Source organism: Aptenodytes forsteri, unplaced genomic scaffold, assembly GCF_000699145.1.
Source record: "Aptenodytes forsteri isolate BGI_AS27 unplaced genomic scaffold, ASM69914v1 Scaffold61, whole genome shotgun sequence".
NCBI classification, from domain to species: Eukaryota; Metazoa; Chordata; class Aves; order Sphenisciformes; family Spheniscidae; genus Aptenodytes; species Aptenodytes forsteri.
In genome coordinates this window covers 4,003,872-4,026,098 of record NW_008794443.1, presented here as the reverse complement: position 1 = coordinate 4,026,098, position 22,227 = coordinate 4,003,872, and the positions used below count along the sequence as shown (strand labels likewise).

Sequence of the window (22,227 nt, the reverse complement as noted above, 5' to 3'; positions counted from 1 at the left end):
TGGAGTGTAAACAGGTATAAACCCCCAAAATTTCTCCCTCAGCTAATTTCAAAGCCTAGTTACTCAACTGGATACACAAGGATTATGAAGTGCATTGCAGGGCATGTTTGATTAGTTTAGTCCTTCCACAGTTCAGTGCAACTGTCAGAATAAATGACTTCTTTAGGGGAGACGGGGAAAAATACACATTTGGTTAATCAACTCAATATTACAGCAGTTCCCAAAGATTAAATATGCACTGCACAAAACAGCAAACCAGGAAAGGCCTTTTAATGTTAACAATTCACTTGCAAAGAATAAGATTTTGAATAAAAAACCTGATTCTGTTGTTCAGTACAGTCAGTTCACATGAAATCTGTTACTCACCTATGGCTCTTATTGTTGAGTTGCTGTATTATGTACCTTATTGCTGAAGAAAATAATTGCAAATATTATTGCAAGTGGCAGGGACATTCCAAACAGAAGTGCTGAGATTTCACTGATGTGAGCTTTCTTGCCAAATGTTTAATACTGCTGCCTGCCGCCTAAAATCAACAGCAAAGTTGTGCTGCATTTGGTGGAAGCTGTAGCTCTTCTCAGTACCAGGTGAAAATTCCATTCCTGGGGAGATTTCTGCTCCCCTTTTGTTATTAAACAGTGGTTTATGGGTTGGGAGGCACCGCTGGGCAGAAAGGGCTGTCGGTAGTGTGTCATTCTTGGGGGGAGGAGAAGGCTTTTCAAAGGGAATGACATTTGCCTAGTAGCAGGATACAAAAAGGCAGGCAGAAGATCCATGGTCTGTTCCCTGCCCTGCCGAATGACTTGTTTACTGGACCTTGGGCAATGATTTTGTTGGGACACATTTTTAAGGAAATCAAGTGTCTGCAGATGTACAGAGCAGCTGCTGAAGTCCACAAGAGCATTTAGACATCTGACACCAGCTAGTTTTTATTTGAATTCCTGTATGTTTTTTAAAAAGCCATCAGGGTTTCAGTATCTTGTATCACGCCTGTATCTTTCAACAGTCTAAACAGTTTTTCAGAGCTCTGAATTTTCCAAATTTTGCAAATCTCTCACATTAAAAACTAGATTTTCAGTGAGTAGGGAAGGTGTTGAAAGCAAAATGCTTTGAAACACTAGGCTTGTGGGTGCGGAGCACTTTTAAATCTGGCCTCAGAAGTCTGATTTTCAAAGGAGCTAAGTGTCTACAATTTTGACTTCTAATAAGATTGTGAACACTCAGCGCTTTTGAAAACCAGTCCCTTAAATGCCTTCTGCCTTGGCTCCTTCCTCCCTGTAACAAGGAAACAGTTGGCCACCTCAGGACAGTGTTTGAGATCCCTGTTAGGTATCTTTGCTTACAAAGCACTGTTTTACACATACTTGTAATGAAGCCTTTCTACCTGCTCATCAGGAATGAATGGACAGGAAAAGCGGGCAGAGAGTGTGTAGCAGCTGGGGTCAGAAAGTGACCCCAAGGCCATCAGCTTTGGCCATCGGGGGAAACCTGTTCCGCTCACACAGACAGCTTTGTTCAGAGGATCGATAAAGTGCCTTTAGCGTTTAAAGCTGGCTGTCCAAATAAAATATCTCTGTGGCATTGTTTGCTGTTATTGTTTTGGATGGGTGAGGAGAAGGGCGGGATGGGTGCTGGGAAGGCCAGACCTAGAGTAAATTGGTATTTACGCTTTTTTAAAGAAAGGCACTCCTCACTTTGGTTCCAACTGCAGATACAGCGAGAGACATGTGGGTCACAGCTGTCCTGTTCCGCCTGCTCCTGGTGCATCTGAGCTGCTCTCACCTCGTGCACTGGACATACAAAGGTAATGAAAAATGAGGCTGTTTTGGGATTGCTACTGACTGCCAGCTTGCTAAAGACACTCCCATCCTTTTGGTACTGCAGGAGCAACACTCAGCTTGACTCTTTCCATTAGCAAAAGATCTCCACAGAGCAGCTAATTTATTCCTCTTTATTGATGCCTGTGTGTCTTGAAAGTGATTCTCTTCAATGTCACCCCTTTTTACTCCTTTGTGTGGTTAGGGCACATTGTCAGAGTTGGCAGACCAATGAGGTTCAAACAATGGAGAAAAATCTTTACAATGTGTTAGAATAAAAGCTGCCCTTTGGATGATCCTGGAAGGAAAAGCTTTAAATACTGCCTGCTCATTATTTTATTGCCATATCCCATGCGGTACAGATCACTAAGAAGTGCTTATTTATGTATTTATATATTTTGTGAAATTTTATCGGATTTTCATTTGTTTCAGGGGGTTGTTTGCAGAGCTCATTAAAGTAAACGGTAATCCTTTTATGATCTTCAGTGGGCTGGGAATCAAGCTAAAACAAAGGATATTGTTGAATAGATACACTGCTGCAATTAGGACACTAAGCTATTTGCAGAAGTTCTCTCTGGATTTTCTTTTGGCCAGGCTGTCTGCATCTCCTAAGCCCCCCATATTTAATCAATGTCAGGAAACAAACACCTGCAAACTGACATTGCTTAAATGAAATAAAAAGAAAAGAATTGGCAAATAGTAACAAATCCCCAAGTGTGGCCATAAGTATAATAATTTGAAAATTAGGAAGATGATGAAGTAGCTTTGAACTATTTTCTTTTTACAACAGTCACCTCTCCTTCCAAACCATCTCTGCAGGATTTGAAGTCAGTGAGTTCAACAATCACATGATGATTATTCCTTAGCTCTAGCTCCGTTTCTCTCAGACAGACGTGACTCTGACATTGATCGCTATATTGCAGTTCTGGGGTCAAGAAGAAAAGGTTTCCATACTGATTGTCAGTCACGGCCCTGACAGAGATGGCATTAAAATTTCTACTTATGCTTAAAGTGCTAAATATAGCAGTATGGAGAGAGCAAATAGCCTTGAAGGGTTCAGGCATCTGTTAATAGTTTCAGCAGCACCCAGACCTCTGCAGGAAAGATTCAAATTAAGGCTAAGAGGCTTAGAGCCATTGGAAAAAGGATAGCATCCAGCATGCCAGGTCTCCTACACATTTGCTCCCTCCATAGGTGACCACAGGGGGGGTTAGTATTAAATACTTGCGGACACCATGAGCACGTGCAGGTGAAGCTAGGGCCTTTAGTTCTTAGTCCCATGTCAAATGTTTGTGTCTGAGCTAGTGACACTAAGCAGGAAAAGGAGCCAGTATTGACACTTAGCATGACCTTTAGGGGCTATTAGGCCTGGGGGCTGAAGGGGCATCAAGAGCTCAGAGCAATCAGCTGAATCCCGAAATTGGGAGGCTCAGGTACTATTCCACACCAGGATCTGTCTCACAAAAGCAATGAATCACTTTGTCATTATTTGTTGTGTGTAAAAAGGGGGTGCTGGAAAGAAGCATAGCACTGCGCTCAGGAGAAGGGGTGGGTTTTATTAATAAGAATGCACACAGGATATCAAAGCCACCCGAGACCACTCCTATCCCAGAACACATAGAAAAGGTTCCATTTATTTAAACCATTTCACTCCAATTCTTTTGTTAGCTCTCTCCTTAGTTAAAAAAAGCAAATTTGATGCCAGTTCCCAATCCTAAGTGGAGACTTTCCACCTATTGCCCTGGTCCTATTCACTCTCACGTTCATTGAGAACCTGATTCCACACCTTTGGTGGTTGAGACCCATTTAAATCCCCATTTCTATATGAACACTGCTTCTCTTTCGGTGAAGGTTCAGTCTCCAGCGATCAGTAAGCTATTACTGCAATGCAGGTTTCTTATTTTGCAGCACAGTTGTCCTGCAGACAGAATAATGTTTATTTTCACTCTAGGGAAGGCAGAGCAACCTTTTATTGCTGCAGCTCCTGGTGTTATAATAACCAGATTGACAGGCCCTGCTGGCAAATGAGAAGAGTTTTCTGACTCCTGAGCTAACAGCAGTTCTCACCGTGTCCTAATAACCTGGTTTGCTTCTCCTCCACACAGAAGGAGACCTGGATGAAGAGCACTGGGGAAAGCACTTTGCAGACTGTGCTGGCAAGCACCAATCTCCAATTGACATCCAGAGGAAAAAAGTGAGGTACAACCCCCAGTTACTGCAGCTGGAGCTGAGTGGTTATGATGGGCCTTTGCAAGGGGATTTCACAATGACCAACAACGGTCACTCCGGTAAGACTGGGGGGATCCTTCTCATTACCTACCTAAAAAGAGGAGCCGGTCAAGAAGTCACTGCTGACAAAGGAGCAGCCTGAAACAGAAATCAGGACATACAGCTCAAGGAGTTTATTTGGTCCTGCAGCAGCTCTAGCTGTCAGAAAGCGAAGCTCTAAGGCACAAGGAAGCAAGTGCTGCCTGTCCCCTTCAGCCCCATTTTGCCCCCGAGCCATGGCTTGGTACGTGCATGGATCACCGCACATGCAGCATCCAGGGGCCTCCCATGCACTGTTTCCAAGACAGCGGGTGATGCTGGCAGCCAACAGTGCAGGGAACAGGCCAGCAAGCAGCACAGCAAAGGCCTTACATTTTTGAAATGCAGATGTCTTTAATGGTAGGTCTGTCCTTAAAACCCAACCCTTTTATCCACACCTCTTTGTTAGCATCCTGCACTGATGAGTTCAGGTTTCTGTGCATCATACCGAGTTTAGTCCTGCAGTGCATTCAATGAGAGAAAGAACATACCTTCCTGCTGGGACAGCTGATGGAAGAACTACCTAAACCTGACAGCTTTCTGCTTTTAAGCTATAAAGTAGGCTGTAGTGTATCCTCCGGAGGTTTCACCTGGGCAGCGTAGCATTCACTTATTACATTATGTTTGGGGTATAAAGGAGACTTTATGAGTTCAGATATATATTTTCCCAGCACACGCAGAATACGGGAACAGCTCCTGTATGATCACTGCAGCATTCTGCCATAGCTAGAACATTATCACACACCTTTTGTGGCCAGCAAGAGACACGAGGTTGAAATGCAGTGGAATGAGTCAGCTTTGCTGTAGGGGTGGGAAGTTTTTTCTTCCGTGGCTGAGCAGATGTCCTGGGAGGATGTCAAGCTCGTGACAGTGCAAGAACAGATTATTCATTTTAGCTGATTGAAATGCTATTCACAGACAATGCCCCCTTTTTTTTTTTAACTTACCTTACTTTGCTTTGCCATCTCACTTCATTCTACTCTCCTAGATTTGCTGTTTTCCCCAATCACACAGGAAAGCTGTCCAGAAACACATATATAAACCAGAGAAATAAAAGGCAGTTATGGTTGTGCAAGACCATAAGGGATAAAAGGCAGCTAGAGCAGTAGAGATTGACCCTTCCTTTCAGTGTGCTAGAATACTGCAGGACTATAGTAATGAATGGTATTTGGTACATACTGACTCCTCTCTGCGTTCATAAAATGCATCTTTTTCCCCTGTATAATACTAAGAACTAGAAGTGATAGGAATAGAGAACCAGTAGCAAGTTTGCATCCAAGGTTCGGTTAGATGTAGATCACATAAAGTACAACACATAGGAGAATCCCTCCCTTATAGTCAGAGGATTGGTATTTCAGGTCTCAGGAAGGGAAGCTGAAGCACAGCATGGGTTAAAACCTTGCCTTTGGCCACGCAGTCTCAGGGCAGGGTTTATAGTTTAGGAGGTCCTGGATTCCCCTGCTGCAGTCTGTAATTCATTGTCTAAATAAGTCATCAGCTGGTACTGTTGGGATAATGCTGTTGGACTACAGATGAGCAATGAGAGAATTTTCTAATAGCTGCAGTGGGGAGGGAATGAGCGTTTTTGGGAAGGTGTTTGGAACATAAAGCTGGTAGCTCTGTAATGCTGCACAGCAGTCCTTTCTTCCTCTCTGTAAGAGAAAGAAGTATGGAGCAAGAGCAGGGAAATGAAGTGATGAGAGACATACTGCCTTCAGAGAAAGGCTGTTGTGATTGTATTTCTAAAAGTCATAATGAATAAGTACTCCTGTTTGTCACCCACACAAGCTCAACATTCAGTTAGAAGCTCTCGTGTCAGCATTGCTACCCTGACTGCCTACAAATTAATTCCTGCAGGTTTAGCTTTCAGATCTCTGACTGCACATGTGTATTCTCCTATTCTTCTGTTAACATCAAAACAATGATTTTCTGATGCAGGGCATTTTAGAAAAGCACAAAGGCAAAATGACTGTCCTTATTCATAGCGCCTCTGAAGTCAGGCTAGGTTTTCCTACTGGCTTCAGTGCAATAGGACAGGGTAGCAATATCTTTCAAGGAAAATGTTCCACTGGGCCACATCAGAAAACATTCAGCAGATCTGAAAGCGACAGGAGACGGATTTATCAGCAGGACTCTCCTTACAGGCTCTCAGGAGCTGGAGACCAAGTGTCTCACCTAAGACACCAGCTACACTTTCTCTCTAGCTGTGTAATTACCAGGCTAAATCCCACCTGATAAAGCCTATCTGCAGCAGCACAGAGTGTCTGCACAAGGAATTTGCACCTATCTACCACATCTGTGCAGACACACTCTCACAGATAACCTTAGGTTAATGAAGACTTTTGTATTTGGCATTTGGACTTTTCTTTCTTTCTTTTTTTTTTTTTTTTAAACATGATTGGTCCTCTAGTAGGTAGCAAGGACACACACAGCTTTGGAAGATTAAAATGTCATCCATGGAGGGGGTGTGCAGCTTCCTCCAGTAGCAGATTTTTCTTAGAACTGGGACCTCAAGTGTGACCTTCATTAACTCAACCGCCTCAGAGGCCAGAGATAGGAAAATAGGCTGGCTGCCTGTGCTGTAATCTGTAAGGCAGTAATGGACAAGAGTCCCAACTGCAGAGCAGAAATGCTGGAGAAAGGCACAGTTGCACCCAGATTCCCACTGCGTAATCCCAGCTGATTCCCCACTGCCTGGCAAAACTAGAGCTAAGTAGGAGTAAGGCACTTCCAGCTCAGAGCAGTCATACTTTCCACACACACTTTACATGGGTGAAAAATAGAAGCAAACTGGGCTGTTACCGACCTTCAAGCTTTCAGGGAAGTATTTGCATAAAATATCTTACAGAAGACTTAAACTTCCCGTAAACTCAGAACGCAGTTCTCTGGCTGTGTTTTGCGGAAAGTAGAAACCATAGTGAGGTACCTGAGGTACATAACCTTAATTATGGAAGGCAGTCAGCAGGGATCTTGCATAAAAAGTAAGGTAGATGGATTTTTTCCCCCCACTCTAGACTCTTTGGGATATTACAAGGAAACATGTTTTCACCTTGTCTGTCTGTAAACAGTTTACAAACAAAACAAACTTCTCACAAACCCAAACTATGACTAATGAATCATATATACTGTGCTACATTTTGCGAAGATAGTCGCTATTTTTTGTAACGTGCTCTGGGCTTCCATTAGGATGAGACAATTCTCCATTTTCACTCCTAGGTTTGGCATCTTTATCAACATAAATACGATTTGTGGCAGTACATTAGCAGGAAGAAAAATGTTTCATAGTGTCTTTGTGAATACTCCTTGGCGAGGAGAAGCAAAGAGATTTGTCTCAACAAATCCTTCAAGCATTAACACAGCCTTTTCAAACTTACAGGGCTCTGGCCCAGTATGCCTGTTCCTAGAACATGCACAGTCCAGAATACTGGAAATTATGATGGCAGGTTAGATGAGGCCAGTCACTTTGTTGATTTCTATCCCCCTTTTCTTCCTTGGAAATAAAGTAGCTAACAAATCTGTGCAGAGCCCTGCAAGATGTGATGTACTGCACAAGAAGTGAGCGTTAAAGCACCTTTATTCGTGCCTAAGGAAAAACCTAGAGCTGCTCAGATGGAAAAAAAAGTCTGCAGGCACAGCTAGTGCCCAGTCATCTTTGTGCCTGGTGTGGTCTTTGAGGTGCACGAGCCTGAGGTCAGGAAAGATTTTAAGCAGACCTAGCTTTAAGCTTCAGTGGTTTTCCTTGCATACTGGAGTTAGTTCCCTGTGCCAGCTTATTTCAGAGAGGGTGTTATTGGCAGAAAGCACTAGGCACTGTAAGCGTAACTACACGAATGGGCATGGCTGCACCCATTGCTGTCTCCAATCCTGTTTTTTCAGTTCAGATTGATCTGCCACCCACCATGCACATTTCCAGAGGGCTCCCAGGCCTCTACACAGCTGTACAGATGCATCTGCACTGGGGTGGCCTGGACCTGGAGACCAGCGGCTCCGAACACACCATAGATGGGATGAGATACTTTGCAGAGGTACTTGTGAACGGAGTGGGCTGGAGGGAGGGTACGCTGCAAGTCTGGCAATTGCGAAATGGGAAGCTGCAGCCCACAAAACCTGCAAGAAGGAATGCAGAGGCAAGTGGGAGAAACAGGGCTCCCTTAAGTGCAGGTGGTTGGTGCAATGCAAGAGCTGAGCCTGACGGTGCTGGCACAGAAGACTAAGAAAAGCCGTTGCAATAGCACTAATAGCCTTCAAAGATGGAGTTGTTCTTCCACATTTGTCACAAACCTATTAAACTAAAGGTTTATTTGGCTGCGCTGTGAGGCACAAGTAGCAGGAATTGGGATGGTGACTCTCCCTTCAGACTGTATTGGGTACTTTAAAGCACCAAGGAAGCCATTCATGACTTCTTGCTAAATGACCCTGTCTCTCTTCTGACAGCTGCATATTGTCCATTACAACTCAGCTGACTACTCAAGCTTTAAAGAAGCCAAAGACAAACCAAATGGATTGGCTGTGCTTGCCTTCCTGTATGCGGTAGGTTTGACACCCAGGCTGCTGAGCAAGGCCAGTCTGTGATCACTGTTTATGGTATAATCACAGTCCAGACACAAGCAGCCTGTACTGGGTTTGCACGTCTATCTTAAGAGATGATGTCTGCTACCAGTTTGAGGAAGCTGTGCTGCAGCAGGACTGTTCTTCCCTTATGCCATCTGGGGTTCACACTATACCAGCCAATACAACTTGGGAGCCACAGAAAAATTTCCCCCATAAGTACAGATGGATTATCAGGTGTGGCGGCTGGGTTTTCCCTGCTGTACCTCAAGGCCTTGCTCTGATCTGCAAGTGAGAGCACTTGATTTTGTGTGGATTTAGAAGTGGTGAAAAAGGATCCTTATAGTTCACTATTCTACCCGAGACCTATGTGTACATACCTTATCATGCCTAGGATTGTCCAGCCTACCAAGAGATTTGCAATACTATTTGTTCTCCGTCTCCCAGTTTATCAATTAATCCCCCAAGCTGATTAATGGTATAGAAGGACAGGCAGGTCACTAACCTTTTCGTTCAAGTTTCTATGCTGTGTTTAGGATGGGCACTTCGAGAATACCTACTACAGTGAATTCATTTCCAAACTGGCAAAAATCAGGTTTGCAGGTAAGACCTGGGAATGCCTTTTTCCATCCTTGATATTCTCAAAACCTGTATGTATGTACTGGGTCTGGGGACAGGCATTTTGCTGCTGCTTTGCTTGCAGTTACGTGGCCAAGCATCCTCAGCCATGCACAACTTCACACCATCCCTGCCCAACTTCACACCATCCCTGCCCACACAGCTCAAACAGCAGCCCACACAGCAGGGTGGCGTGGAAGATGCTCAAGGCAGCAATAAACATACTCCTGGTAGGTCTACGCAACACGCTGCAGCACCATCAAATAACAACGTCCTACGATCCTGCAGCCTGTAGGCCCAGATAGCAGGTGCTGCGCTGCACTAATATACTCTGCTTCCTGGGAGGACTAACAGCTACTGGCAGAGCGCTGAGGTGCAGCTGCCCACCACCTCTAGGACCCCAGGTATCTCTGAATGACAACCCGTAGATCCACTGAAAGGACCATTCACTTCCCTCCGTCTTCATCCAGTTCTGCCAAAGGTCTAATATACCAGTGCTCTGGGCAAAGTGATTTGTCAACCCCAGCTCTAACACCACTCTCTCCTTTCTCTTTGTTCTCCATTAATTGTTCCTATTGCCTCTCTGTTTCCTTTTGAGGTCAATCAACAAAGCTCATTTCTCTGGATGTCCAAGCCATGCTGCCAGAAAACCTCTCACACTTCTACAGGTACCAGGGCTCACTAACAACCCCACCTTGCTCCGAGAGCGTGATCTGGACCATCTTTCATTCTCCGATTGTCCTGTCACACACACAGGTAAGTGATAGCTGTTTACCAGACAGAGCAGCTTCACTTTCCTCCACGCTTCACCTTTCCACACAAGTTTCCTTTTCTGTCCTCCAGTGATTTTGGGAACAGGCTGACAGAGGTGCTGATAGGGCATTTCTCACACAGGGCTTTTGGGATAGACTCCTAAGCAACTGGAATTACAGGTGGCTGTAACGACACCATGATGCTACATCACAGCAAGGGTCAGTTTCTGTACAGCAGCAGTTTACCTGAGGTCTGGTGAGCGGTAACAAAGCTCTCTGCTCAGTTAAGCTCAACCATGCTGAAGCACTATAAAAAGGAAGAGACCAGTCAGAATCAACAAGGCAAAAACCACTGCAAGAGTCCAAAAAACCCCTTAAAAAACGTAAGAGCCATTCATAACATTAAGACAGTTACAGAATAACTGGCATATTTTTCTAGAACTATTTTGAGTTTAAAAAAATGAGCATTTTTGGGTTTTCTTGTCTACGCTTACATTGTAGAGCTAGATGGGATCATTTCAGGAGTGGCCTGCTGCGAGTTTTGGCTGCGTTGACAGGAGAGGGTTCATCCATGCTCCAGCAGAGGCATTGACAAAGGACCCTGTTGAGTGCACAGGAGCACTGGGCAGTAACCCCACTTGTGCCAGCAGTTGAATACTGTCACATGGCAGGATTCCCTTCTCTTCGCTCTGTCTGCTTTGTCAGGACAAAGGCTTTAGCAGGGAAAAAAGTAACACAAGTAAAATAAGCTTACTGTTGAGTCTTGCAGAGTGGTTCACCTTCCTTAATGAGAAAGAAACAACAGAAACATTTTATTCTAGGAGCAGAACAAGATAAAATGGAGACTACAGTAATGGAGGATCACAGTGTGTTCTCATTTGAAAAATAAATACTCTTTTTGGCAGGGGGAAGGCTAGTAGGCATTTGTGAGAAAACAGTATGCTACAGAATAGCAGCAAAATCTCCATCCATGCATACCATCAGGCAGGTGTTAAAAACTTCCTTCAGGCAAAATATCTTTATCATGAATTAGCTGATAAGAGCCCTCATGTTCTGTTCCTTTCCCTTGCTAATACTCAGCAAGAGACCCTGTGGGTTCCTCTATAACAAATTGCTAGGTTTAATCCTGAGCTGCAGGATCTGCACTGCACTTCTTGGCAAAGCTGTTATTCCCATTGCCTGCCATAATAAGCCTGCGTTGCTCACAGATCAGCCTCCTGGAGAACACCTTGCTGGACTGGCAAAACAGGACGCTGCGTAATGACTACCGGCATGCTCAGCCCCTCAACGGGCGTGTGGTGGAGTCCTCCTTCAGAGCCAAACTCACCCAAGGTAAAGGGAGTCAGCGGGCAGGACTCAAGCTTTCCCTGGGGAAGGGCAAGAAACCTACGTGGAAGTAGTTAAGTTGCAAATCACTTAAGCTAGGCATGCTGGAGATAACCTTTCCCAGGAGTAGCAGTGTCCTTGCACAGCAGGTGGAGATGGCCCATGTGCCTCTGCCCCTTGCCAACACATCTTGCTTCTAATGGTGCAGTGGTAGCTGTAGGTTGTGCACCAGCCCTTTGTTTTGACTGCAATGGTGTCACACAGATCTCCCAAGATAAGTGGTGCTACATGGCACCACACAAGAACACTAGGTTCAAGTGTGTCTGCATCCATATGGGTGAGGATAACCGTTGTAGAAACAGCTCTGGCATGGCTGATTAGCCAGGCACTGTATGGAGGCGAGACGCTGCATTTTAAAACAAAGGTTTTTCCCAAACCTTCTACAAACTAGAAAGCAGAAAATCTACCATGTGCGGGTCCTGGTCTTCTGTAAATTCAGCTGTCTGATTGCTCTAGAACAATGCCATCCAGAAGAATTCAACCTCAGACTGGAACAAATCCAGATGCAGCTCCAAGACATGAAGAGAGAGTTGCTGAATGGAGTGAGCCACATAGGTGAGACACACATCTATTCTTGAGTCCAGCTTACCTTCCAAGGATGAAAAGCCCATGCCCTGCTATCCTTGATGGCCTAAATCATTAACAGGTTTGGTACTGATATGCGCAGGTAGAATTTTGTCCCATATCTAGGCCTGCTGATGGAAATTCTTCAACTACAGCATCATTAAAGCTAGCCCTAATCTAGCTACTCTCACAGCAACTACAGCTTTCTCCTGCAACATGTAAGCACATTTTTACAAACAGTGAAGGATTTAAGCTCACAGTTCCCCTAGGATAAATAATCGTCGTCTCTATTTTACACAAGATGAGAAAAGAGGAAGAAGAGAAAAAAAGTGATTTTCCCAAACAGTTGCGTGAGAGAGCTAAGCTTTTCATCATTTCAAGCCCCCTTCCCTGTTGGTACAACACACGTCAGTAACTGTGGCTCAAGACAGCTAAGACTGTCACAGCCCTGCCAGTTCCTATGGGTGTATTCTTCAGGAGTTGGGCTGATTTATAAGCATAGCAGGAAACGTAACAGCTGGCTTTTTGGTTATTTCAGGTATTAAATCCAGCACTTTTCCAGCTTTCTACTTCCCTGTGGAAAACATTGAGAGTTTTGTGAATGTTCATCCCCTCCATGATATGTCTCTCCAAGCCTTCACCTTATGTTTCTGGACAAAAGCCCAGCATGCTGGCAGTCAGACTGTTCTTTCCTACTCCACGCAGGAGAGGGATAATGAGCTAGTGATGACTGTGGGCACAGATGTGGGATTGTGGATAGGAGGCCATTTCATCAGCTTCCCCCTGTACCACAAGGCACAAGATTGGCTGCACTACTGCATGGCATGGGCCTCCCAGTCTGGCATGGCAAATTTATGGCTCAATGGAGCAGCTGGTAAAGCAAAGAGTATCCAGAAGGGGTATGTGAGCCAGGCTGGAGGGATGCTTGTCCTTGGGAAAGATAGAGACACTCTTCTTGGGACGTTCTCCAATGGTTTTGCAGGGTGGATGACTCACGTGAACCTGTGGAGCCAAGTTCTCAGTCCTGCAGATGTTCGGGCACTTGCACTGTGCAAATCAGGGCAACTGAAGGGAGATATCATAGCATGGGGAGAAACCTCCATGACCCTCTTGGGGGGGGTGGTTCTGGAGTCTGACACCAGCTGTCAGTGACCCCAACTTTTTTTAAGGCAGCAGAAGAATCCAAACTGCTTGCTCGGGAAACTGAGGAAAACTTAGATTATTTGCTTGTTTCTCCTTCTGCTTTGTATAGGCTCACTACGCACCTGCTAGTGCTTCAGGTCATTTTTCCAAGTAGGTACATGGGAGCAAAGCCTCCATCAGTAGGATAGAGACAAAGAATAGAGCAGAACTTGGCACAGTCCAACACCTTGTATAGTCACATCCCACCCAGGAGTTTGACTTAGGTCCCCATACATAGATCCTCCTACATGCCAAAGTGCCACTCTCTTTGGTCAAAGGAGCTGCTCTATCAAGTAAAATATCTCTCATGTCCTTCACCCAGTCTCCGTTTCTTACCATCTTCCCTGCGTGTGTCCTTCCTTCCCATTTCTCACCATCAAATCACCACCCCTTCCCCTGCAGACCTACCGCATAGGAAAGGGTACGTAAAGCCCTTGCAGGACAGAGTGTGGTCCTATGCAATCATTGTGCTTTGATCCATGGCATGCCTTCTTTTCTGTAAATGGATGTAGAGACTGAGCATGGAAGCAGTTTCTTTTTCAACATGTATACATCACAAGTTTGAGGGCAGGTATAAAACTCATTTTCTAAGGTTAAAGTAAATCATGTGAAGGGCTATCTCCATCAACAACAAAATCCGTGCCAGGCTGTTCAACAATTCTGCTTTTTTCAAAACAGAGGGCAGCAGCCTCACATAACAATTAATTAAATTGAATTTCCCCATGTTAAATTTGCCATAATTAACCCCCAAACCCCCTAAACTAATAAAAACTTTAAGAAATCCTCCATTTTTATCAGTGTGCACTTTACTTTCTTCTGAGAGTCAGCACTAGTCCTTCAGACTCGGAGCTTTTCCAAACCAATTTAGCCTTCAGGTGGAATGGTGCCCTTAGGGGACACAGCCAGAAACCAGTAGAATGACCAAGCTCTAAACCACTTGAAGACTTTTTCAAGTGGTTTCAAGTACCTGAGAGCTGAGTTATTTCAAAAAATTAAATTTAAGCAACTCAATGTCAGAATCTAAAGACAAGTTTGGATGTGTTTGCAAACACAGGCTCCAACTTGTAGCTCATTGCACAGGAATCAACCTGAATTTGACTCCTGCAACACAGCAGGGAGGTTCTTAGAGTTCAATACCATGTATCTCTGGGGGATGAATGAGCTCCTACTGGCTCATGCGTACAGAGTAGGGATATGGGGGTTATTAAAGGATTAAGAGAGGGACTGTTGCTCTTTGGCAACTGAAGTGTAAACACTAGGGAGTGAAATGAGCTAAATAGCTCAAAGACTAGAGCGCCACTAGAACAAATAGGTATAAGTTGGCTGTGAATAAGCAACAGCCAGATGGATGACTCCTAACCTCAAGAATAAGGCTTCAGAAGGACTCATCAGCAACAGTTGAGGACTAGGTTTGATTTGAAGGAGAGAGTTGGGTGAGATTATAGTGATAGGCACTTCCAGTTTAACGGTCCTTTGAGGCACACAAGGGAAGGACAAGAGCTGACAGGGTAGATGCCATTGTCAGCCCATCTAACAAAGTACCTCAGAACAACTGATGCTCTCGCCACCCCAGTGCACCAAAGGCCTGGCATCACTCATGTTGGACCCTCAAATACATGAATGACAGTTCCTCAGAGGAATATAGTGCACTCCTTGCACACAACTGACCAAAACCCAGCTCAAGTGCTGGCTTATGTCACCTGAGATGTGTCAGTCAGGACATCAGGGACATACATCACCTTATGACATAGGTTTTGTGATCACAGGAACTGAGCTGGCTGAGGATATTGCCCTTTCCCTGTGACAAATACCATGAATGAGTAATTTGCCTTGGCAGTGGCTATGCCATGAAGCAGAATGGTCCTGCTAATTACTCACAATGAGAACACTCTCGGGACACAGTGGCTTATTTGGAAACTCCTGCTGTGGGAAGTTTGCAGAAGGTCTGAATGAAGATCGGTATCAAACAATGAATCGATGTATTCGTTCTCCCACTGAACAGATCCTGAAAAATATCTGGGCCAGGCCAAACACTGGGCTGGGTCACAGTTCACTGCTGGAGATTTCTTTCTTCTCTGCCTGCCCGCCTGGGACAGTGTGGAAATCCTCAAACTCTTCTTTGTCTTCCTGAATCTCCACCTTGTTCCTCTTGGCCATGATCTTGTTGATTTCCATGAAGGTTTTGTTCTTCGTCTCAGGAACAATAAAGAAGATGTAAACTATAGTGGCAAGGCAGATGGCACAGAAGATGAGGAAGCTGTAGGGCCCCAGTCCAGCCTAGGGCAATGAAAGAAGACAGAGCAGGGATCAAAGGAATACTCCAGCTGCATACATTACATGATCTGGACATGCTGAATCCTGCAATAGCTATAAAAAAAGCAGCCAATGATGTGCACATATTTTAAGTTGAACGACTAGAAGAAGTTAGGGGTGGTTCTAGATTCTCTCTTCTCATACCACCACCATGGATTTATTGGAAAACACCACGGATTTACTGGAAAAGGAGGGTGAGGGTCTGTTACATAAATCAAACTAAACTCGCCAGCTCCCTTTGCACAGGCTAAAATCATCAACTGTAGCAATTTATGGGTCACTACTGCCAGGGATCAGTTTGCACTGGTGACCTAGAGATCAAAAGCTAAAATTGGCTAAAATGGAAGATGGGGAATTTGCAATCTTTTCCATGCTCCCAAATTCAGGATCAGACATTCACCTGGAAAAATAACTGCTTTCTTTTAAAGCATGTGCAACAGACAGATGTGATAAAAAATGCTGATTAACATCAGTTTCTTGCCCTTAATATATAATCCTGCGTACAGGTACTGGGAACCAACTTGGGCATTTATGGCTTTCAGGATTAAAAAGGCTCTCTCTAAGAACACAGGGGTGAAGATACTAATTTTAAGCTGAAGTCTTGCCCTGTCCTGTGATCGCATCTTACCTCCATGTAGAGGAACACAAGCCCCACGGTGAAGTTGCATAGCCAGTGCACAGACCCACCCACCATGAACGCTGCAGGCCGGGATGACTGCAGGAACATCTCGGTGATCATCACAAAGGGAATTGGACCTGGAAGGTAGTTGCATATTTGGAAATCCCCAAGGCAATTACCCCACTCTGAATTCCTAGATTACACTGTTCACTTCAGTGGCAGGCAATGGTTTCTAAACTACTAGTGTTTAGAAACACCCAATAAATCCAATAAGGGATTAAATAAAAAAAAACAACAAAAAAACAGGGCAACTAAATGACTTTCCTAAGCTCACACACAGCAATCAACCTCTTCTCTCCTATGGCTGCACCGTAGCCATGAACCCATCTCCTGCACAAATTGTAAAATAAGGTTGATAAACACGAACTGTCTCTCCAGAGAGCACCCTATGAGCAGCAACTAAGCAGGTGATTGCTTCTTAAAAAAAGAAAAACAGAGAAACACCCCAACACATGCAGGTGTTGGAAAAATGACTCGTGGAACAAGCCCTCAGGCCCGCGCCCTGCACTGCTGCCCTGTGGCACCGTTAAGCAGGAATAGACCGTGTTCTCATTAACGGGGTCAGGCCACAGGTCCAGCTGGCCTGGTGGTCCCCCTCCAGCAATCTCCCTGCCCCCGGCGCTTGAATCCGCCTGATGGCATAAATGGAAAAGGAAAGGTTGTAGGTAATTCCGTCTGCCAGTGAAACCTCTACAGGAGTTTCAAAACCGCATTGCTGCATCCAGCAAGGGTCTGACAGGGCTTTCTAAGCGAAGCAGACAACTCTACCACGCTAAGAAGCTGAGCCAGGACAAAAGCCTTTCCAATATCCACATCTATCTGCACATCTCCTTTCTGCAAAGTGATGTGCGGGGCCACGCATATAATTTGAGTTGCTTTTAATTTCATTTGTTGCCTAGAGATGCAAGCGTGCAACGTCTCTGCCCAGTTGGTAGGGCTCACTATCTCAGCGCAGTTTTGCTCCCAGTCTTACTGGGGGAATTCTCAGGCACAAGCACAATTGTGCCTTTGTTTTTCCTCTTGAAAGCCAGATGCTCCCCTGCCTCACGGACACAGCCAGCAAATCACTGCCTAGCTGGCAATCAACAAGGTGCATGGCCACACAGAGAAGAAATTTGATCTCCTTGGATTAGCTCCACGAAGCTTTTGATTTGAAATTCAGCATAACACTTGGCTTTACCCAGCTCGTGGAGGAGACTGGACTAAACTGTGCATACTTACTGGCTCCAATAGCATGTCCGATGATGTAAACAATGACACACACTATGCTGAGGTAAGACATCCACGAGACAGTGGTCTGTGAAGAATTTAATCACAGGTTAGATGTGGTTCCTATCTGAACATCACCAACACATTCAAGGCACTACGTAGTAAGATCTGAAGGCATTCTAAAGCCAGTGTCACCCTCCATTGCCAGATATGCCCATACTTAGCCACAAAAATCATAGCCTGGCTATGGTCCTTGCTTCAACAAATGGATGTGACAGGTATTATGAACATGACATACTGGAAGTAATATTCAGACAAGCAGGATCATAGCTTTTCCTGGGTTTACTTTGGGTAGATATACAAGTACAGAAACATTTCATACTGTCCCGTCCCACCCAGGGTGTAGAAACAACTTCAAAATATACCAATGGCCTGTTCCCTGGAAGGTCCAGAAATGCACGGGTAGGATCACCTGAGCCATTCAACTACACACCTGGAGATTGAGGGCCAAAGTTAACACTGCACAGGAGACACAGCACAATCCAAAGCCAGCAAGGAGAAGGATTCTCCTCCCCAGGGATTCCACGATGAAAACCTGAAGAGACAGAAGAGGGTGAGAGACCAGAAACCTGGGGCACAGCACTTCTTATTCCACAAAAATTTATTAAGGTAGTCTTTGTCTTTTAAGAAATTCAGTGAAATTTCCAGCATCTACTGATGGATTGTGGGCATGAAGTCACCCAGCAAAAAGCTGGATGTGTCAATAACACTGAGAGAACAGGCAGGCCATCCTTCAGTACCCAATCCCAGTGAGAACTGCGTGGAAGCCCTGCACGGTAACACTGGACAGCAAAAGGAGGGCGTATCAGCCTGGAGACCAGAGATTGAAAACTTCTGAGGCATGTGAGAAATCGGCATGATTAATCACTTTAACGTAGCTGCCTTCAACCAGGGGACACTGCAGGGCATCTATTGTGCAAAGCAGCTCGCAGTATGTGTAAATGACAACCTAATTTAAACAGTGACAGACAGGTGAGACTGGACAAGCTAGAACTCAAAGAGCCCTAAGAGAAACTTACAGCAAGCAAAGTCATGACGACGTTGATGGCACCTATCGACACAGTGACATATTGAACATTATTGTTGTCCACACCTGCCGACTGGAAGATTCTGTCTGCGTAGTAGAAGACCTGCAGCAAAACCACAGCTGTGTTTATATCTGACCAAAGGCAGAACACAGGAATCCCATTTTGGCTGCTTTTACATCCCAGAACTGGTGCACAGAAGCCTGAGAACTGAATTCTTTCATTTCTGGAGATATTGGTGTTTGGATCCAGGCACAAGCACCTTACTCTAAAAACGTCCAAACTATCCTTAACAGGAGAGCTTAGCTCTGTATCTAGTACACGTGTGTACTGGATTTGGTACTGGCCAGGGTCAACCCACCACAACGTGACACAGAACCAGTGTCCCTGATGAAGGGGTACTCCTGCGTCAGCACTGCCCCACATCATCCACTCTAAAGTCCCATCCCTTTGTTACTCACCCCACTGGCCTTTCCCACACGCCTTCCCACTCACCGCGTTAACCCCAGAGAGCTGCTGGCCCATCATCATGACAACAATTGAGATGAGCTGCCATCGCAAGCCTCTGAAGGTGCACAGGCTGAGTACAGAGAAATGTCCTTCCTCCTTTTCTGACCGGTCTTCTTGGCGTATTTCTTCCATCTCATCATCCACATCATCCCAGCCTCTCAGCTTCTGCAGAGCTAGTTGGGAGAGGAAGGTGAGTTATGGACCCCAGAGAACAGGTCTACAGTGAGCTCTCCTGCTTCAGATCAAGTCAGAACAATATGGGCAGCAGTGCTTCCATGGTGGGAAGCCAGGGATTCACATATGCAGAGAAAGGAGCAATGTTGCAGGAATCCCATCCACCAGCAACATGTCAGTGAAGAATTTCACACTGGCTTGCTTCACTGCTGGTTGCTGTCAGCCGTGTCCCACAGTCAGATCTATCCCATTCCACCTCCCCTTTTCATTAAAGGATGATGCTGTACCTTGTCGTGCTTGCTCTTCATTGCCCTTTTGTATCAGCAGATATCTGGGACTCTCAGGGAAAAAGGGCAATATAAGGAGCTGAATTAATGATGGGATCCCAGTGAGCCCCAGCAGCACGGGCCAGCCTGCAACAAGTAAGACAAGATGACAAATCTTTCCCCAATGGAGCCCACAGAAAAGTCCCGAGCCCAGGCTTTACCTTCGGCATTCCCAAGGATGCTGTTGAGACCAAGGATCTGAGCTACAAGGATCCCAAGGGTGATGAAGAGCTGGGGTACTACCCCAATAGCACCTCTCAGATTTTTGGGGGACATTTCTCCAAGGAACATGGGAACCACATTGGAGGCCAGACCTAGTAGGTAGAGAACAATGTTAGACATGCAGCTGACATCAGCACACTCACCGTCTTCAGTAAGATGCCTTTTTCCCCCATGTGAGACCAAAGTGATCCCCGCTGGACCACAGGACATACGGAATCCTCACACTCAAACACTTCTGCTCCAGCTGAAGATTTAATGTCATCTTCTGGCCAGTGAATATGCTGTGTATGTTTTCTTCACTCTTCAGTGGAACATGGGACAAAAAACACGTGGCATTGGTTCACTCAGTAGGTGGACAGGTACAAAATCCATCGCTGCATCTGGTGCCCAGGAATCTAGCTTTCTCCGGGAGCCATTAGAGAAAGAAGTTTGTCCCACTATCTCTCTGTTCATAGGTAATGCTGTCCCTTCACCAAAGCTGTCAATATTACACTCACATATATTAAACTTAAGACAGACATCGTCTCTGTGGCTAAGCTGCAGAGGCATTCCCATGCTGGGGTTAATTCAAGGAGCCTGGATTGTTTCACCCATTTCAATTGAAATACAGTAGGGAACCAACCATGTGTGCACGAGGGGCCTTGGGGCCTTGGGAGTGCAACCTGCCCACGTGCTGGTGCTTTGAGGGTCTAGCTTATAAACTGCTCAGCAGCAAAGCATTTTAGGAGTCCGAGAAGGCTAACAGTAGCCTGTCTTGCCTACAGAGCTGGCAGATGATTTGGGGACTCTCAGTGTTCATCTTCCTAAGAGTAGCTTTCTCCCAGCAGAGTCTGCCAAGTACTTCAATACAATACATGCAAAGAAATATTGTGTGCTACTTCAGGTTTGGAAACAAACTCAAAGTGTAAGGGAGGAATTTCTACTTCCTCTAAAACAAGAAAAGAAACCGGTATCCAAACAAGCTGATGTGGGGGTGGAAGGATGCGACTTCTTGCTGGCTTTTAAAAATTCACTACTCCTTTAATTGCTCAGTAACACTTTGCGGAGAGCTTTGCTGGTTTGAGATTTCTTACAGGTAGTATGCTGGAATAGGTATTTCTACACTAATAGGACACAGGTTATTTTGAGGAACATTGCATGGTCACCCACAGTAACCCCAGAGAGCTGCCAGCTCCCATGCTTACGCTGTAAATCCTGGCACGCAAAACCCAAACTCCTGGAGTCAAATGACCACATGAGACTCTTATCTTGCATTTCTAAAGTTCCTAGCCTTCAGGAGCTCGGAGTTACTAAGATGATCAAGCTGTTATCCGAAAGCCAAGAGGCATGGAAACAAGTATTAAAGCAACTAGAAAACATTATAAAACTAAACTCACGAGGTGTAGTGTTTTAAGTTCACACTATAACCAGCCTTTTAATTGTCCAGATTAAAACACGCTAGCAGTGACTCCTGGACTACCGCGTTCAAGTTACAGCAGCTTTCTAACTCTTCAGACCCATGCTGATCGAGCCCTGTCACAGAGGGGCCCTGCATACAACAGGGCTGTCAACAGGGCTACCAGCACCGGAGATGCCCTTTTGGGAGGAAGGGTGACGCTCGGATCCTACCGGAGCCAGAAGCAGGCTGCCTTGGCTCAGCAGCTTCCCTCCCCAGACACAGTGTCCACAGTTCAAGTGAAGTCAAGCTGTGAAGGGCAAGTCAGGACAGCCAGTCCAGATCCTTTAGTCAGTTATAAATAACTGGAAAGAGGGATCACGCTTAACAGGTCCCTTAGTATTTATTCAGAGAACCAATGCTAAGAGCAGCTGCCAGGCTTAGGAGAGTCAAAAGCCAAAACAAAACCATTGGACTAGAGAAATTTCCTGCCTTAGCTCACCAATGGCAATTGCTGCATGTTACAGATCAGGTTGTTTTCCTATATCAGTTCTTTGTTTTCTCGTTTTATCTTTACAGGATATCCCAATTCACTAATAAACCATGGACCATGTCAGTCTCACCAGCCCAAAGCCAATTAATTGAGCTTAAATGCTGTTAGGACCCTTTATCAACCTAGCTCTGCACACTCTCAGTGCAGCACTGCATGGGGTACCCAGCCATTCTGGGTTCTGTTTGTTCCATATTACTGTAGCTCTAATAGAGCCACTTATACCAGCAACTCCCGTACACCCTTCGCCTCGGCTTCCCACTATCTTTGCAGTTAATCCAGGGGCTCTGAACCCTTCGCTCTCCCTTTTAACATTTCTTTTCTCCTGCAGGAATAACAGTCAGTTCCAGGACTGGATTATTGGATCTGGCATTGTCTCCAATGACTTTGACTTAGAAGGATTATTCTGGTTTTGATTACGTTAAAAAGCAAAAAAAAAAAAAAGAAAAAAAAAATCTGCTTTAAGATGTCTGGGAAAACAGATTAACAACATCAGGTTTCCTGGCTGTCAGAGCTCCAGTGCCTAGCAGATGCTTATTACAGAGAATAGCTGCATCTACAGACACACATCTTCCCTGTACCTCCAAAATTCCAGTCCCACTGCCATTGTTT

At 45.2% G+C, this 22,227-nt stretch overlaps 2 protein-coding genes across 2 annotated transcripts in view; one reads left to right on the top strand and one right to left on the bottom strand.

The window, feature by feature from the left end:
* The first annotated feature begins 1,723 nt into the window (after positions 1–1,723).
* Positions 1,724–11,440, top strand: CA6 (carbonic anhydrase 6). Its single transcript, XM_009289786.1, has 7 exons — positions 1,724–1,802; positions 3,921–4,103; positions 7,999–8,147; positions 8,557–8,652; positions 9,207–9,273; positions 9,887–10,044; positions 11,249–11,440. Exons 1-7 carry the CDS (start codon positions 1,724–1,726, stop codon positions 11,438–11,440), a joined length of 924 nt encoding a protein of 307 aa, XP_009288061.1.
* Positions 11,441–15,215: 3,775 nt separating this feature from the next.
* LOC103907474 (solute carrier family 2, facilitated glucose transporter member 5) overlaps positions 15,216–22,227 on the bottom strand; it is a 10,543-nt gene continuing 3,531 nt past the window's right edge. The window contains exons 5-12 of the mRNA XM_009289665.1: positions 19,630–19,782; positions 19,430–19,555; positions 18,954–19,141; positions 18,453–18,563; positions 17,867–17,968; positions 17,386–17,461; positions 16,114–16,241; positions 15,216–15,449 (exon numbers count right to left, since the gene is read on the bottom strand). Of these exons, the coding sequence (XP_009287940.1) occupies positions 15,216–15,449; positions 16,114–16,241; positions 17,386–17,461; positions 17,867–17,968; positions 18,453–18,563; positions 18,954–19,141; positions 19,430–19,555; positions 19,630–19,782 (1,118 nt within the window). The remainder of the gene's footprint in view (positions 15,450–16,113; positions 16,242–17,385; positions 17,462–17,866; positions 17,969–18,452; positions 18,564–18,953; positions 19,142–19,429; positions 19,556–19,629; positions 19,783–22,227) is intronic.

Bases quoted from the DNA above. Each gene is read 5' to 3' on its own strand.
- CA6 (XM_009289786.1), top strand. From the start codon at position 1,724: ATGTGGGTCACAGCTGTCCTGTTCCGCCTGCTCCTGGTGCATCTGAGC. The intron at 8,148-8,556 runs GTACTTGTGAAC...CTCTTCTGACAG, and splicing joins GGATGAGATACTTTGCAGAG to CTGCATATTGTCCATTACAA. The intron at 9,274-9,886 runs GTAAGACCTGGG...TTTCCTTTTGAG, and splicing joins GGCAAAAATCAGGTTTGCAG to GTCAATCAACAAAGCTCATT.